The 15,915-nt window shown below is 32.5% G+C and overlaps 2 protein-coding genes across 2 annotated transcripts in view; one reads left to right on the top strand and one right to left on the bottom strand.

Moving 5' to 3' along the window:
* LOC108907143 (oxysterol-binding protein-related protein 9) overlaps positions 1-15,915 on the top strand; it is a 120,961-nt gene that overhangs the window by 11,011 nt on the left and 94,035 nt on the right. The window lies entirely within an intron of this gene.
* LOC108907150 (elongation of very long chain fatty acids protein AAEL008004-like) lies at positions 7,950-15,571 on the bottom strand. Its single transcript, XM_023456004.1, has 6 exons — positions 15,464-15,571; positions 12,800-12,941; positions 12,167-12,215; positions 10,355-10,601; positions 10,107-10,246; positions 7,950-9,529 (listed from the first exon to the last, which is right to left on the bottom strand). Exons 1-6 carry the CDS (start codon positions 15,510-15,512, stop codon positions 9,368-9,370), a joined length of 789 nt encoding a protein of 262 aa, XP_023311772.1. The 5' UTR covers positions 15,513-15,571; the 3' UTR covers positions 7,950-9,367.

The raw sequence follows: 15,915 nt of genomic DNA, 5'->3' as shown, positions 1-15,915 counted from the left end.
AGAGTTTTAAAGTGTTGAAAAGGGATGATGCACCATTAAAATGTGACAGAATTTTTTAACCCGTTTGCGAAAAAATTTTTTTATGGGGAATTTAATTCTAAAACTTTTCTTACTCTTGTTAGTTTTCAAAAAATTTTGTCGTTTTCAACAAAAACACGAATAACTAATAATACTTATTGTAGCTGTTATTTAAAATCATCTAAAATGAGAGGAGGTTTTTTGGAGGTTAAGTTGTCATTTGTTATTGTGAATTGACAAAGTTGTAAAGTGTGTGTATAAGAATTGTGTTTAATAAAGGTAATTCGGTACAATATATTTGTCAAACTTTCATGCTCCCATCTTCACTATTTTTCTAAATATAGTTGTTTTTTAAATTACCAGATCGCGTTAAATTTATGTCATGTTTACAGCAGTAAACTTATTCTGGTAGTTGAAATAAATCACTATATGGTTTCATAACGCCATAAAAATTGATACTAAAAGGTTTTAGTGCCAGCATTTTAAAAATATCTGAAATATTGTCAATAACCCCTCGTTGGTGGTATTGAATCAAATATCATAAATTCCAAACAGAATTGATATTGAAATACATTCTTTAGTATGTTAAAACAAGAAGGTATTAATATATACGAAATTTGATTCTTTATTATCTTTTTCAATTTTTACTTGGATGTGTTAATCTAAAATAATCTTTATTGGTACACATGATTAATTTATATGTATTTATTTCAGATAATAATCTTCCTCGTGAGATATGATTCAATAAATTTTTTGATTTCTCATCAATACCTAAATAAGGAAAATATAAATCAGCGCTAAATATTTTACCTGTATAAATGGTGTCCCAAAATTCACGCATGAAATAATTTTGGTAGAAAACACGTTTTTAATTAAAAATTATAATTGTTTTATTGGTGCATACAAGTATACAGTATAGGTTATGTATGGAATAGCATATCGAGTAAATGGCGTCCATTGCATAAATGCTACTGAATTTTGTTGATACAGCATTCATTTTTCTCCTGTAAGGCATAAACCTTGGACATTAAAAAAACCCAAAGAAAGAAGTCCAACGGCGTTAAATCTCATGACCGCCCAGATCATGATAATCAGAACGGGATTTTACACGACCACAAACTGACTCATGCAATAATTGAATTCTTTCTCGGGCTGTGTGGTATGGGTCACCGTCTTGTTGAAACCACATGTCGTCTACATCCATATCTTGCAATTTAGGCACAAAAAAACTGGATTATTGCGATAGCAAGCACCATTACTTAAATGTTATTGCGTGACCAGCCGCATTTTCGATGAAGAATGGTCCAAAGATGCCTCCAGCCCAAAATCCGCACCAAACAGTGACACGATGTGGATGCATTTGCTTCTCAACAATCACTCATGGATTTTCTGAACCCCAAATCCATTCAACGGAATCTTCACTATGCTTCAATTCTTGAGTCAATTGAACTTTGTAAGCCTGGAGATGCAAATCTTTCGTGAGAATGCGCTGCAGAGAGCTTTTCGAAATGTTCAGTTCTTGACCACGGTGCCGAATTGGTGTCCCTAGACTCTCAGCAACACTCTCACGAACTGCTTCGATGTTTTGTGTTGAACGACTCCTTGAAGGACGGCCAGAGTGTTTAAGATCACTACTTGATGGTTGCTTTCGGCGTGCAGCAAAATAAAACGCTTTCTCAACGGTAAAAATAATAGTATTTTTATTGAAAACAAAGTTTGTGAAAAAGACGTGTTATCGGGGCGAGCGTTCGCTGGATAGTCTTCTTAGTGTGGAGTCGTTCGTAGGTATCTGGCGCTTGGCGCCAATGTGCCGTCGACCTGTTTTTGGAACCCTGTTTCGTCCCGGGTGGCGTCAGGCTGACGCTATTGACGTAGTAGTTAAAGATGGATCACTTGCAGACATGTGTACCCACAAATTGATCCTTGAATTTTTCAATTAATCTCTTCACAGTTGATGAAGCTATATCACTATTCCGACCATATGTCGTACGAAATTAGCTGCTAAACCTTCATTATTTTTAAAATATTGAGCAATGAATGCGCATTGTTCTTTCGTGTAGCGCTCCATTTTTAATAACCCTGAACTGTCAGGTGTCACGCTCTCTTTTCTCTTGATTGGCAGCGCTTTACCACACAAATGGCGCAAAATACAAATCTTGCGTAAGTTTTAGAACACCCGATACATACTTTTTTTGTGACATATTAAATACTTACCAAAAACAAGCCCCTGGTAAGTTTGACATAATAATCAATATTTTATTTATTTGCGATATTAATTAATTGAGTCAGCATTGAGTCGCCGTACAATTTACACCCATATTAATATGTTTTAAAGCTACATGTTCAACTGTTTTTTAATAAATTCTGTTTTTTATTTAGTAGCCTTCCGACAGCCTTTGCCTAATTGAATATCAGTATTTTATTTACTCGAAATATCAGTTAATCTCATTTAATTGACCAATTAGCATTCGTGATAACTGAAATTAACTAAGATTAATAAAAATTATCAGGTAAACAATAAAACGCTGCTGTTACCTTCACGTGACATCCTATCATTCAACGCTTCACGAACAAAATTATGCGTATTGATAATGTACCAGTACATGTATTTATTGTGAGGTAAATTATTTTTGTTACTGTTTTCAATTTCTATATTAATTGGGAATTGGGCGATCTGCAAAGGGGATATTGTCAGTTACAGTCACTTACCACATGTTCGTAAAGAAAAAGATGGAATTAGACCAAGTAAATTCAACGATCAGATAATAATTTTATTAAATTTATACAACACAACAGAAAATTGCTAAATTAAAATCATCCGTAATAAAAAATCCCGTATTTTAATATAAAGGGTGTAAGAAGTTTGACTGCCATTACTTCAGCTTGAGATAGAGCAATCATAAATGAACAAAAAAGTTGTATATTACAGGGGCGTAAGATTAACAGTTTTCAAAATACAGCGAGTATTAATATTGGGGAGTTTCATCACAACGTGACAACAGCGCTTAATCTAACGCTACACAGCTGGTGCATACCACGTGTGCACGCGGCAGACTTGTCCTACGGAATAACAAAACTATAAACTACTATTACTGTGAAACATTTAGTACATTTCAAGACAGTTGTTTTCCAGTTTTTAAATAAATAAAATAAAATGTACCGATGTACGAAGATAGTGTTGTGCTTAAATTTTAGCTCGAATTTTAGTAATTATGATTCTCCTACAACAGGAACTTTTAATCAAATTATGAATTTGGAAAATATGTAATTAAAGTACCCAAAGATTCGCGTCGTCCAAATAATCACGTATTAAAAATAATTTAAGTACTAAGTACAAAACAAACTACAACTTGTGCTCAAAATGTCCACCACCATGTTCGATGCACGCACGACACCTTCGAATCCAATTTTCGCGCACTCTCTGGGAAACACCTCAAGAAAAGGAAATAGTGGTACGCAAAAAACACTCAGACACGGTCCAATTTCAGATACCAACTAAATTGCGTATTGCTGGACAGCTTAATACCTCGTGTTATCCGCTGCGTTGTTGTCACATTGCTCAATATGAACTTCATCGAATTTTAAATGTATTACAACGCTATTTTTTAGAATTAAGCATAAAGAAGTTCAAAAAAGTGATAAGCATTGTATGTTATGGTATTCTATGCACGCAGTTATGTCAATATTCCTTAATTAATCGAAATTTTGTACATCAAGTTTGAGATTTTGATAATATTTTTCTCGGAAATTGTTGAGTTCAGGACCCATGTCATATAAGGTTTTTTTGTTTATTTTAATGTAATTCTATCGTCTGTTAAAATTAAGGCAGTCAAACTTCTAACGCCCTCTATATTTTCAAAGTAAAATTATCACTCCCCGTTGCATTTTGAGGTGGAATCTTTCAACTATTTCGAGAGTTCAAAGTTTAGAACGCTACACTGAAAACAAAATATAGTATAAGTAAAGCAATAAGTACAATAGGAAGCCACAATATAGATGTAGGTATGTGTGTAAAGATTAGGCAAAGTTCAATGTAATAACCACATTGATGTTTCTCATACTCTTCAATAACTTGAAATTAAGATATACAGAGAGATTTATATAATTCACACAGTCATATTATTTACTTACCTCGATACTATTTATTTATAACATTATGTTTATATATTTAAAATACTGTGCTATGTTATTGCGCCACTCATGAATCTAAACATGCCTACTGAACAACTAGCGTAGATTTCTACACACGATCGGTTACACCACATCTGATGATTAATCTGATTGATTGAGCCAAATCAGGTCATATAAATTCACGCTTTAATTCGTATATTTACTTCAAATATAGTACAAAAACATACAAAGGATTAGGAATAAAACATTTTAAACTATAAAAGTAGAATGTAAAAGGTAAATATATCGCAAAACGAAAATATACTATCAAACGTGTAATTCTACACAATGTATTATGTAGTTATGTTTAATTCACTTTTTCTTTATATAAAAACCACTACAAATATGTAAAAATCGTATGTGAATTTCCACCATTTTTATCAGTGTATATGTGGTATGAAATCCATTGGCAAAATGAGCATTTGCTTAGTTTCCCTACCAATAAGAGGCTGTCAGTAGAAAGTAGATTAAAAATTTCCTTAAATCAAAAATAAAAGAAACATCTTGGAACAGGATTAATTATTTCTGTGCATTGGAAGTACACTGTAAAAAAAAATTCAGTCAAAAGTATAGGTGACAATTTAACTATCCGTTTATTTAACCAAATATTAATCGAGACTCAATATTATAGTTTTTAATTATTGTAATAAAACCACTGCATTTAAACAAAATTTTCAAGAAAATAACCGAATTAAGGGACACTTGTCCAGCACTACACGCCATACAAGATGACCGAATGGGAGTGATGGGAATAGACAAAGACAACGCACGACAACGAATGGGGTGGGGTCACTCATCAATAATAAGAACATTTACTCCGATTTAGCTTCAAGTGTACCAAATACGAGTTTATATGCAGAATTTATTTAGCGGGTACTTATATTTGAGTGAAACTACTTAGTTTTAGTTCAATTACCACAAATAAGTAAAATTATCAAAATGCTCAATTTTTTACAGTGTATTTCAAATCTTGTCTGTCGTACTTAATTTAGTGTACAGTGATTTTCTAATAGTTGCTTTGAAATTTCCTTATTCTCATGCCAATATATTATATTTTTACCTTTTTAGAATATCCGATAACACAATTCCTGAAGCTATAAAAAAATTGTAGCCCTTTGTACAAATCGCTAAAATCGCTGGGAATTAAAACGAGAAAAACACTTTTCGTTCACAGTTTCATAATTTTCAAAGAACTTAATTAAAATCTAACAGGTCTGCCGTTTACAGGAGTCCTTGTACCCTTTTTACATTATAAATCCGTTCATTTCGTATTTTTAATTAGTCTGTACTGTTAGGATTAGTGATGTTTATTTATATTGACGTTTTACTCGTCTTCGCACTAAAGCTTTTTATAGAACTGGATCTTTCAATGAAATATCTGTAAACATAACATATAATTTTTTCTTTTATCAGATGTGAGATTAAAATTTAGAATTATGACGTGGGCGTGATATAAATCCTTACATAGGGCATTTTAGATTGACGTGCCGCAATTAAAATAAATAACAATAAATAATTGAATATAAAAAAAATTGAAAAATAACGTCGACTTTTGAAAATGTTAAAAGTTACTTTTTTATTAATGTTTCCAATATCTCCAAAAATAATCGATGTGTAATGAAATTTAATTGGCATATATTTTGGAAGGGCATTCACCTAGTTTGATTAGTTCTTAAACAAATTATGTATCAAATGCGAGTGCGACCTAACGAGTTGTCATTCATGTCATTAAAATGAAAAGTCGAACAACTCTGATCGCGGTTAGTACATACTTGGATTAGTCATCATTCAGGAAAGACTCGCGATGCTCGTCCACATTCTAGTGTCCTGTACGTCGGTATATTGACAGAAGCTGTACAAATTAAGTGAGATTTGTATATAAAGATCCCTCAGAAAGGATAAAACCATATGTCTCTTGTCTAAACAATGAGGACAAATAAAATATCCCTACCGTAGGACAAAGTAGGAATTCGGCAAAATTTCCATGTTGGTTCACTCGTCACTTGGCGTCAGTGTTTAACCATAGTAGCAGACATAAAACAACCAAAAAAAAAAAATACAGAAATAAATAATTTAAGTGAAACAAAAAGTTTAACGAATTATACAGAACGTTAATTTCTGTCAGAAATTCTTTGACAGAAATTCTCTGTCAAATTTTAATGGTAGATTGGTAGATTCTCGGTCACGAACGAGAGTTCGTTATAGTTAGAGTTATAGTTTCTATAAAAATGTGCCTGAAAAGGCTTCGTTTTCGAGATACAGGATGTTAAAATTTAAAAAATAGTACATTTATTTAAATATCTCTTAAATTGTTTAAGGTAGATTAACCATTATTAAGAACCGTAGAATTTCGACGCCACTGAATATTTTGAAAATTTGACAAGTCCATTTTAAGGTGGCCATATTCCTGGCCAAGAAATAGTGAAATTTCTGGCGTTTTTAGGTACTGAAATCTTTAAAAGTAAAACGTGTAGAACAAAAGTAAGCACAAAGATAAAATCCTTGATGTTTATTCATTGTTACCATTTAAATTTACTCAAATAAAATAATAACTAAAAAAAGCGTTTGTAAAACATGCGTTTGCTGTTATTCTAACCCCACATTTTAAGGATTATTTTCACGTACTTATAAATAAAGTAAACAATTTTATATGTAGGACTAAGCAAGTAAATGTTATAAGAATATTTACATGTGGAATTATATATAAAAAAGTTAGTATTTTCGTAGATTTCAGTACCTAAAACCTTGATGGCTTGATCGTTTTTTGCACCTGTTTATTCGTTTTACTGCGGCGTCTTTGAAAATACTCAGGTAGCATGACATAACATTCCTATTATTTGATAAGCTTTAGATTATTCAGTTATTAAATGTTTGAAATTATTTGTCTTTGCGGAAAACACTATTTAAAGAATATGGGGCCCTTAATTTCGGTTGATATTTTTAAGAAAAAAGATTATATAGATATTTAATTCGGAAAACAAGCCCGTTCTCAGTTGAATAAATCGAAATCAACTCCAATATTATTTGTCTTCACAAAATATTCCTATAAGTTTTTTGTGAGAAATTCAATTTAAAATACAATAATGCAGTTATGAAAATTTCAAAAAGTCGCTAGTGTAGAATTTTTTTAATTTTCTTGGGGATAATATCCTAAAAAATGCAAAACTACTACGTCCATGATTTTGTTACTTCTAAATGGTTACGTTGCATTAGAAACCATATTTCTAATAGAATACTTCTATAATCCATTTGTTGAGACTAATTGCAAATAATGCCTGGCGCCAGCACAATTTTTAGCATTTTATCTCGATGATGAAGAGGTTTAACTAATTTTAAAAGTGCTAATGCTAACTAACCCCAAATTACTAATCTCAATAGGGCTCATTCTAAAGTATTCCTGATTCCTGGTTTGCAGTATAACAGATGTTTTGTCTTGTTTATCATACACCATTCGTGATCTGTAAAATTCGCTCATTTACAACCACCCTTATTAATAGATTTGCCACTAACACTCGCACACGTTTCCGTTTTTAAAACCACACTGAAATAAAAAAGGAGAAGATAATAACACATTTTTTCCATTTGCACGCATATGACACGGAAGAAAACACCTAATTTGGATACTGACAAATCGAGAAATGTAATTATGCAGCGTTAATGGATTAGTTTTTTTTATATCTGATATTACATTGATGCAGACAAAGTTATACAAATAAACTAGTAACTGTGTTTTTTGTACAAAAAAAAATAAAACAACAAAATAATATCAAAAGACGTGAATTTATTTGTCATATTAACTATATTAAATTAACAATAAATTAAACTATAAATCTTTTAATGCTAACATTGCATATTACCTACTTTTGTATAGTCATTGCATTGACATGTAGGTTTTAAGAGATTCTATAAAAATTGCGGGAACTACATTTTGTGATTAGTTAATTAATGAACCATCACAGTGATGAACGAAAACTGTTCAAATATGCGTTAACTCAACTAATAAAGCTTTATTAGACAATTACATTGCGCTAATCATTGTCGGCGTAATATGGTTGTATGTAAATTTTCCAATATTTATTTGTTATATATTTTAAGGTTATTAAAGAACCAGAGTACACAATTTTAATTCGACAATATAATTATATCGATATTGTTATCGAACATTGATACATATCTGGTTCTGATTGGAACAGAAATGTACAAAAAAAATTGCATAAATATAATTTACATAAATGTTGTCATAAAAATAAATAAAATTCGTATTTTACATATGCCCTATATTTTAAAGGGCCTAGTCTATAAGTCAAAATGTCAGTTCATTTTGCTTTAATTTTTTTGATATATAATTACAGGAGTAGTGCACCCAAGAGGGTAGCCAAGAGACCATAGATCTGCTTCGGAGTAGAAGTCATTATCATTTTATATTTTATTATTTTGCTTGTTAATTGTTAATTATTGTTTAATTACTCAATTTATATAGCGTGTTACAAATAAGTAGGTCAAACCATAAACCACAACACATTTACAGGATATCGAAGTTCTGTAAAAAAAATCTTCCCTTAAACTGTGTTTAAGGGACGGTTTTAATAAATTTTTTAACATATTGAGAAGGCTCGCGATGCTCGTCCATCTTCTAATAGCCTGTATGTCGGTGTATTTCACAGAAGCTATACAAATTTAGCATAGGTTTATAGGAAGACCTACCATACCTCGCAAAGGACCCTCACGTTGATCCTTTGTCTAAACAATGTTAGGAAAGTAAAATATCCCCACCCCTCGACAAAAGTAGTGGTTCGGCAAAATTTCCAGGTTGGGGAAAGACCCATTATTTTCACCCTACATAGAGAGTATTTGTCTCTTTGAGATATTTTGTTTTTATTTAAATTTTGCTCTCGTAACTTTTTTTCTGGGTGCACTACTGACTATCTCCTAATTTTAATTAAATACAAAATGAACATTGATTTACAACATGTCTCATTTATAATTTCTAGTAATTAGAATTTAAACATTTTTAAAGTTGTATTAAAAATATCATATATAAAAGTTTAAAAACTGTAAGTATATAAATAATGTAAATATTATGTGGAAACGTAGTTTTAATGGATTTTTAGTTGTGGGTATAGAATTTGCAATATTTAAATTTCCGTTTTCATTTATTTATTACAGATTGTTAAATAGCTTACACGCTTTTCCTCTTCTGATAGCTGTTCTGGTAGAAATCGTAGAACATTTTGTAGACCAGCAGTATGTTTGGAACGTATAGAAGCAACATTAGTTTCGGAATTTTACAGGTGGGTTGGAGAGCACTGAGGGAATGAGTAATCAAAATAGTGAATTGTATCTATAAAAAAAATAGACATCAATTAAGTATTCTTAGTACCAGTATTCATCTTATTAAAAAATACGGAAATTATGATGATTATTGTGAATGTGTATCAAAAGAGGTCATGTAATTTTTAAGTTAATTCTTTCGAAGAAAATTATACATATTAGGAAGTGAATATTATTTGACCCTAGCTTGAATACCAAGACTTGAGGGACAACGGGACAATGAGAAAGCCAAAACAGGCGCATCTACAGCCCTATAAGGGCTTGAACACTACTACATGGGTATTAAGATGCTCATGCTGCAGTAGGTGAAAAATCTCTGGACCAACAGTAGGAAACATCTGCAAATTTCGTTCTGGTAGAAGATAGTCTGTGTAGGTTCTGGTTCTGCCTGGAGAAATAGGAAACCGCAACTCCAGTACTTTGAGAGTTTGAAGGTGCGCTGTCTACTGTTCGGAAGCGAAAAACCGGAATCTAGAAGATATGTAGAGAAGCCACTGTGTTGTAAAGCTGCGAAACCTAACTAGGAAGCAAAGATGAGGAACTCTAACATTGGAGGTCCAGAATTGATCCAATCTATCTATACTTACCATTTGCATTATAGTTAATTTTGGTTTCCAAGGTGCTAACTTCTTTTGCCATTCTGGGCCAAATGAGGATAAATAGTAGTACGCATACATAATAACATGTATGAAGGAATTTAACATGATTGGCACGGACACCATTCCGCCTGTAATACAAAAACAATTAGTACCAACAAATTTCGACAGTTAATCACAGTAAACATAATTTTGTTGATTTCTATTTCTACATTTTTTTATAAATTTATCAAAATTACCTGCAAGAAACTTGCATCCTATCCAGGCCAAACATAAAGTCGATGCGTGGTGGTACAAGTGCAGTCCACTAACTTGGTTGAATTTCTTCCTCAACACGAAGAATATGGTTTCCGATAGTTCTGCCAACTTCAGCAAATAGTACCAGAAAAAGGCCATCGCCACACTTACTGCTTTGGGATTGTCGGAGTAATCTACTGGTTGGCATCCAAAGCTATATTCACCCGTTATCCATCCCGCATTGGCTATCTAAGGAAATTATATACTTTGTTTAAATGGCGGCTATTGCAAGTGAAGATTAATATCTTCAGTATAGTTTCCTTTAACATCTAATTTCAAGAGATATATTTATCTATGTGCTGAATATAAAATAAAGGGAATGGCTTATTCTTTTCTTGGATAAATATCATACGGATTATATGTACAGTAACAGAAACTGAAATAGCACAAAAGTTTTGATTGGAAATAGGCTAAATCTGTAAAGGAAGATTGTCTTTTACGTCAAATAACTTTTTTGAGAGTTGAAACCCCTCAGACCTCTTATAATTTCGACAGCATTTTTCAAAAAATGCTCCATCTGGCATAGGTGATCAAAAAATCTGTTTTTTATACTTTCCCAATTGACGCTTTGCATTTTTTGTTCAAGAAAGTAATTGAACAAGAAATTAGTTTAAAACATAAAAAAATACCCCGAAACTATAACAGATATAAAAAATATCGAGACGATTTCAATTTAGAAGAAAAAGAGTCGTTTTTCTTTAATTATTGTATCACCTTGTAACAGGTGGGCCAAAAGAAATCACCCTATTGGAAGATGCTCTTATTTTTGCAAATGGCGGCCAATGTCAAATCTGTTTTGACATTTGTCAACTAGACAGATGTAGAATACAAGTGAACAAGCCATGGAGCGATACACTCCCCAACAACGCGGAATAATTGTGTCTATTTTTTTGCGTAACAATTCATCTGTGGTGTTGGCGCAGCGCGAATTCCGTCGCCGATTCCCCGGTCGTCCGGCACCGACTGCGCAAACACTGCGCCGTTTGGCCACCAACCTTGAAGAGTATGGGACCACACCAGACGCTGCCAAGAGTGGACGGCCCCGGAGCGCCCGTTCTGCCGAGAATATCGCCGTTGTTGCCGAGGATGTCGAGCTGTCGCCAGAAACATCGACCAGACGCCGTGCCTCGCAATTAGCCATCAGCCGGTCGTCCCTAAGGCGAATTTTCGTCAAAGACCTGCGCATGTTCCCGTACAAAGTCCAGTCCGTGCATCAGCTGCTGCCTGTCGACCGCCAAACGCGTGTAACCTACGCCCAAGCCATCCTCAATCTCGAGGACGAAGTGTTCCACCTCAGCGGGTACGTGAACAAGCAAAACTATCGCTTCTGGGGCACCGAAAATCCACGAGTGATGCACGAGGAGCCATTACACCCGCTCAAAATGACTGCATGGTGCGCTGTTCACGCTGGAGGAGTCATCGGGCCATTTTTTTTTTTTCGAGGACGCCGCTGGTCAAACGACAACAGTGGACGGTGCGCGCTATAGGGCCATGTTAACCGAGTTTTTTCTGCCGCAATTGAACGAATTGGGACTGGAGGACATGTGGTTCCAACAGGACGGAGCAACGGCACACACTGCGCGAGCCACAACCGATATTCAAAAGGCGACGTTCCCGGGTCGCCTCATCTCTCGTTTTGGCGATTTGCACTGGCCCGCAAGATCGCCCGATTTAACCGTTCCAGACTTTTTTTGTGGGGTTTTTTAAGGCAAGTTGGGAATCATGTTTCGCATAAAGATTGTCTATTTTCTTACCTTATAAATGATCAATGAACATGCTACTATCTGAAAAATATTGTAATATCTAATAATTAGGGTTAGTTGAAAAGGCTTCCTGTTCTNCAAGCCCGAGACCCTGGAAGCCCTCAAGGACAACATTCGACACGAGTGCGAGAATCTGTCGCCCGAAGTTCTCGCCGAAGTGATGAAAAATGCCATAAAACGAGCCCGTATAGCAATCAATTGTGGCGGCGCCCATTTGGCCGATATCATCTTCTCGACTTGACCAATAAAATTCTAAAGAATCAAATAAACATAATCAAAAAACAGAATCGAAGTTTTTCATTTAGAAAAAAAAATGAGAGCCAAACAACATCGGATGACTTCTTTTGGCCCACCTTGTACTTGAAAGAGAACGTTCTTGAAAAATCTTTGTATAGAAAAATACCTATTTACTTCAAAAAGTTTTATCACAAGGGTACGATGTTAAATCTGACATATTCTAAAAAAATGTTCTGAATAGTCAATGCATTATTGGACTCTACCCCTATACACTGAAAGTAACCTTTTAAAGGCAAGTTGGGAATCATGTTTCGCATAAAGATTGTCTATTTTCTTACCTTATAAATGATCAATGAACATGCTACTATCTGAAAAATATTGTAATATCTAATAATTAGGGTTAGTTGAAAAGGCTTCCTGTTCTTCATATACGTCGGTAGGAGCACTAGTACGGTAGCTAAATACACCAATACTATAAATAAAGTGGGTAGTGGGGTGTCCATAAAAGTCCAGTTCTCGACTCTTGGATCTGAAAAAATTTGATTGCATAATTCACAAATTGTGCGGTGTTGTTTCTCTTAATCAATGTGACTAAGTTTTATTTCTAATTAGGGTATTTATACAAATTTTTGAGTAAAATCCAGTGGCGTACGCTATATTTCTCTATAACTTCTAGTTTTTTTCAGAGATGCAAACATATTTTCCTAATGAAACACCGTACATACAGGGTGATTCACAAATGATGACCAAAAATAAAACTTTGTATTCTTTGGTGAATTTTAAGGGGAATCTTTCCTATAAAGTTTCTATCTAGGACGCTTCGTTAAAAAGATACAAGGTGTTAAACTTCAGAAAATATTTTTAATTTTTTTAAATAATTTAAAAACTAGTAAGTGAAATAATTTGAAATTTGACACATGTATTTATGTAAATATTGTCTAAAATCTGAGGGCTTTTCCTAAAATTTACATGCTCCAGTAGCGGAGATACAGGGTATCGGTGGCATATTTTTCTAAATAAAATAGTACCACCATTTATAAATCACCCTATTTTTCGATTTTTTATATCTAGGTAAAATTTCTTTTCAATTGAAATATGCATTTTATCGTTATCTCTTGTACTTTTACTGTATTTCGAAGGTATTAAACTAATTCAAATTAATTATAAACATTGTGTTAAATCTTATCAAATGTTAAATCTTCAGTAAATCGTTGGTACCAAGCATCTAGGTATGCAAAATATATCTAACCACATACACAAATTAGTAATTAACAATTATCTGAAATAAAAACTAAAAATTATATATCTAAATTTTATTAATGGAAAAATCACGCACTTGACGTATTGAAATTATTAAATAATGTAATTTTTTAAAGTTTTGTTGTTCTTGTTTGATCTTTAACAAAAACCATCACCCATTTATAACCATGATAGAAAGATTTCAACTATTTTTGCATCTTAAGGATTGCCTTTTAAATGATCATTAATAAAATATAGTTATTTATAATATACAGGGTGTAACGTAAAGGTTGGGAATAAATTATTAAACGGTGGATTTTTCATTTTAAAAAATAAATATTTGTCTTATAAAATTATACTCTACGGGTTTTCTTTTTCAAGCTACAGGGTGCTAAATAATTTCAAAAAATTTAGTTTTTTAATATCATTTTCAATGCAAAAATCTTTTTTCAATACCTATTTGACCATGTTCGGTGGCTGAGTCAAAGCATACTTCATAATGTTTATGTTATTTTTATTTTCCTATATTAGCAGTGGGGGAAAATGGTATTTACAAAAGTTTTATTTAAGGAAAAATAACAAGAGCTAGAAATAAAACGCAAGAGGGTAATTTTGTTTAAAATAAGAAGTGGATCATAAAAAAATATTTAAAAAATGTTTTTACCAGTGGCGTACCATAATTTTCCTCAAAAAACCTTACGGTACAATTCGTACGCACGCCACTCAGTAACTTACAAATCAATCTTTTTCTTGTTCCTAGGGATTATCTAATTAAGCTAAGGCTAAAATTTCGTTCCATTTTCTTATAATGTTCGATTTATTGGAGAAAAATTAATTTTTTTGAAACTTATTAGCGCCCTGTAGCTTGGAAAAGAAAACCCGTAGAGCATAACTTCATATGAGAAAAAAATATTTTTTAAATAAAAAAATCCACCCTTTAATTTATTCCCAACCTTTACGTTACACCCAGTATAATATATAGAAGCTTTAAAATTGGCCTTCAAAAAGTGACGGTATTATTTTTTATATTGCTATTACTATTATTATTTATAATGATATATAATTACTTATTATACTATATCATTTCAATGCTCTAAATATTATATCTGTTCTTACCTTATTTTACAATGTAAGGGCAATAAATATTAAAAGTTTGATTTATTGTTAAATAATTTTAATCAACAGAGTGATAGCGTGGATAAATAGTATCGGAGCAATGCCGATAAAATTAGTTTCTATTTGAAATTCATTTCGAAGGCTGTTATTTTATATTTGTTAGTAAAGCAGCTGACCCTTTGCGGCTTCTAACATCTACATTAAATATGGATATGAATATATGTATAGATTTATGTTCAGTTCAGATTTAATGAAGACGGTTGGAAATTTCTCGAAAGATGCAAACTTGTAATTAGTTTTCATAGAGCAACAATTAATTACGTTTAGATGAGAAGATGTTGCACATATTGTTACCTTATTGTAATAATTTATTGTCGTATGATAAAAGAATAAATATGTGACAAAAACAGTTTGTTGTGTAAAAACTTTCTGTCTGAAAAACATTGCATGCAGAATTGTTCTGTATATTGAGCTGTCTATTAAAATAATTTCAATAAAGATGCCCAGAAAAGAAAAGGACAACTTGTGTCTATCTGTAAACTGTAAACAAAATTGAAACTATTTCGCTTGAAAAGGAACAGTTAAGTTTTAATTTTAAGGTTATATTCGATTTAATAATTTTCGTTTGGCTCAAATAAAATAACTGTTTTTACTGTTTAAAGAAAATATGGTCAAAATTACATTATCATTACGTACCAGAATGTTCCGACATAAAGTCTTCATAAAACTGCACCACAGAAGCCATATCATTAATTTTTTTATTTTTTTTTGTTTTTTTTTGCTTTTTGGTATCACCCTACCCAAGCCCCGCACAAGTACTGGGGTTTCTGGAAGTCTTACGCAAATTTATAATGCAACTGGGGTCAAACAACTACTTTTGTTTGGTAATTCGTTGCTAATGAATAGTATGACTTGAAATAATACTAGTTACCTATGTAATTTTTAATACACCAGTTAAGGTGTTAAAGAGGATTTGCTTTAATGATTCGCTAGTTTGTATATACGTACTATACTTATTTAAATTAAAACTAAATGCATTATTTTATTGCATACGTTAAGTTTGATCCGAGTCGTTTTGAGAATATTTTAAACAGAATCATGGAAATATGAGTAGATTATTAGTCCAGTTGGTAGAGGTTCGGCCTGTG

Source organism: Anoplophora glabripennis, unplaced genomic scaffold, assembly GCF_000390285.2.
Source record: "Anoplophora glabripennis isolate ALB-LARVAE unplaced genomic scaffold, Agla_2.0 scaffold388, whole genome shotgun sequence".
Taxonomy (NCBI): Eukaryota; Metazoa; Arthropoda; class Insecta; order Coleoptera; family Cerambycidae; genus Anoplophora; species Anoplophora glabripennis.
The sequence above is the reverse complement of the archived record's forward strand: the minus strand, read 5'-3'. Positions and strand labels throughout refer to the sequence as shown.

Coding starts and splice junctions, on each gene's coding strand:
- LOC108907150 (XM_023456004.1), bottom strand. CDS start 15,512: ATGGCTTCTGTGGTGCAGTTTTATGAAGACTTTATGTCGGAACATTCT. Junction 12,216..12,799: donor CAACTAACCCTAATTATTAG/ATATTACAATAT, acceptor CCTAATTATTAG/ATATTACAATATTTTTCAGA. Junction 10,602..12,166: donor GTTCATTGATCATTTATAAG/GTAAGAAAATAG, acceptor TAATTTCCTTAG/ATAGCCAATGCGGGATGGAT.